The following is a 370-nucleotide window of genomic DNA, read 5'->3' as shown; positions in this document are numbered from 1 at the left end:
GCACAGGCACCTGCCGGGAAACAGTAACGTTAGCCTGGTGTTCATAGGTACCCTCCAGCGGGCACAAAGCCAGGGAAACCACAGCCTCCAGGTAAGGAAGCAGGAAAGAATGTTCCAAGGAGGGTGTTGGACAGCTGGTTTCTAGCTATTACCTGGCAGCAGGTCTCTGAAGTCAGTGAGGTAGTTCCCTGTCCATTCACGGGCTGGGTTACAGGCCAGCTCCAGCTCATAAGGGGTCACAACAGGCCGGTAGAAGTCACTGGAGTCCAGCAGGGAGTTCTGAGCACAGGCCACGAGGACAAAGATGTCCACCTCCAAGAAGTTGGCCAGCTTGGCGGGGGTTGGCTTCCCCCCAGCCCGGGGGGAACCT

The 370-nt window shown here is 57.8% G+C and overlaps 1 protein-coding gene across 1 annotated transcript in view; it reads right to left on the bottom strand.

Annotated features, from left to right (window-relative positions):
• Positions 1 to 370, bottom strand: part of DPH2 (DPH2 homolog (S. cerevisiae)) — a gene marked incomplete at its 5' end in the record, with an annotated part of 1,618 nt that overhangs the window by 403 nt on the left and 845 nt on the right. Inside the window, one exon of the mRNA XM_009878645.1 lies at positions 153 to 368. Within this exon, the coding sequence (XP_009876947.1) occupies positions 153 to 368 (216 nt within the window). The remainder of the gene's footprint in view (positions 1 to 152; positions 369 to 370) is intronic.

The sequence above is a fragment of the Apaloderma vittatum genome, unplaced genomic scaffold, assembly GCF_000703405.1.
Source record: "Apaloderma vittatum isolate BGI_N311 unplaced genomic scaffold, ASM70340v1 scaffold28391, whole genome shotgun sequence".
NCBI lineage: Eukaryota > Metazoa > Chordata > Aves > Trogoniformes > Trogonidae > Apaloderma > Apaloderma vittatum.
The sequence above is the reverse complement of the archived record's forward strand: the minus strand, read 5'-3'. Positions and strand labels throughout refer to the sequence as shown.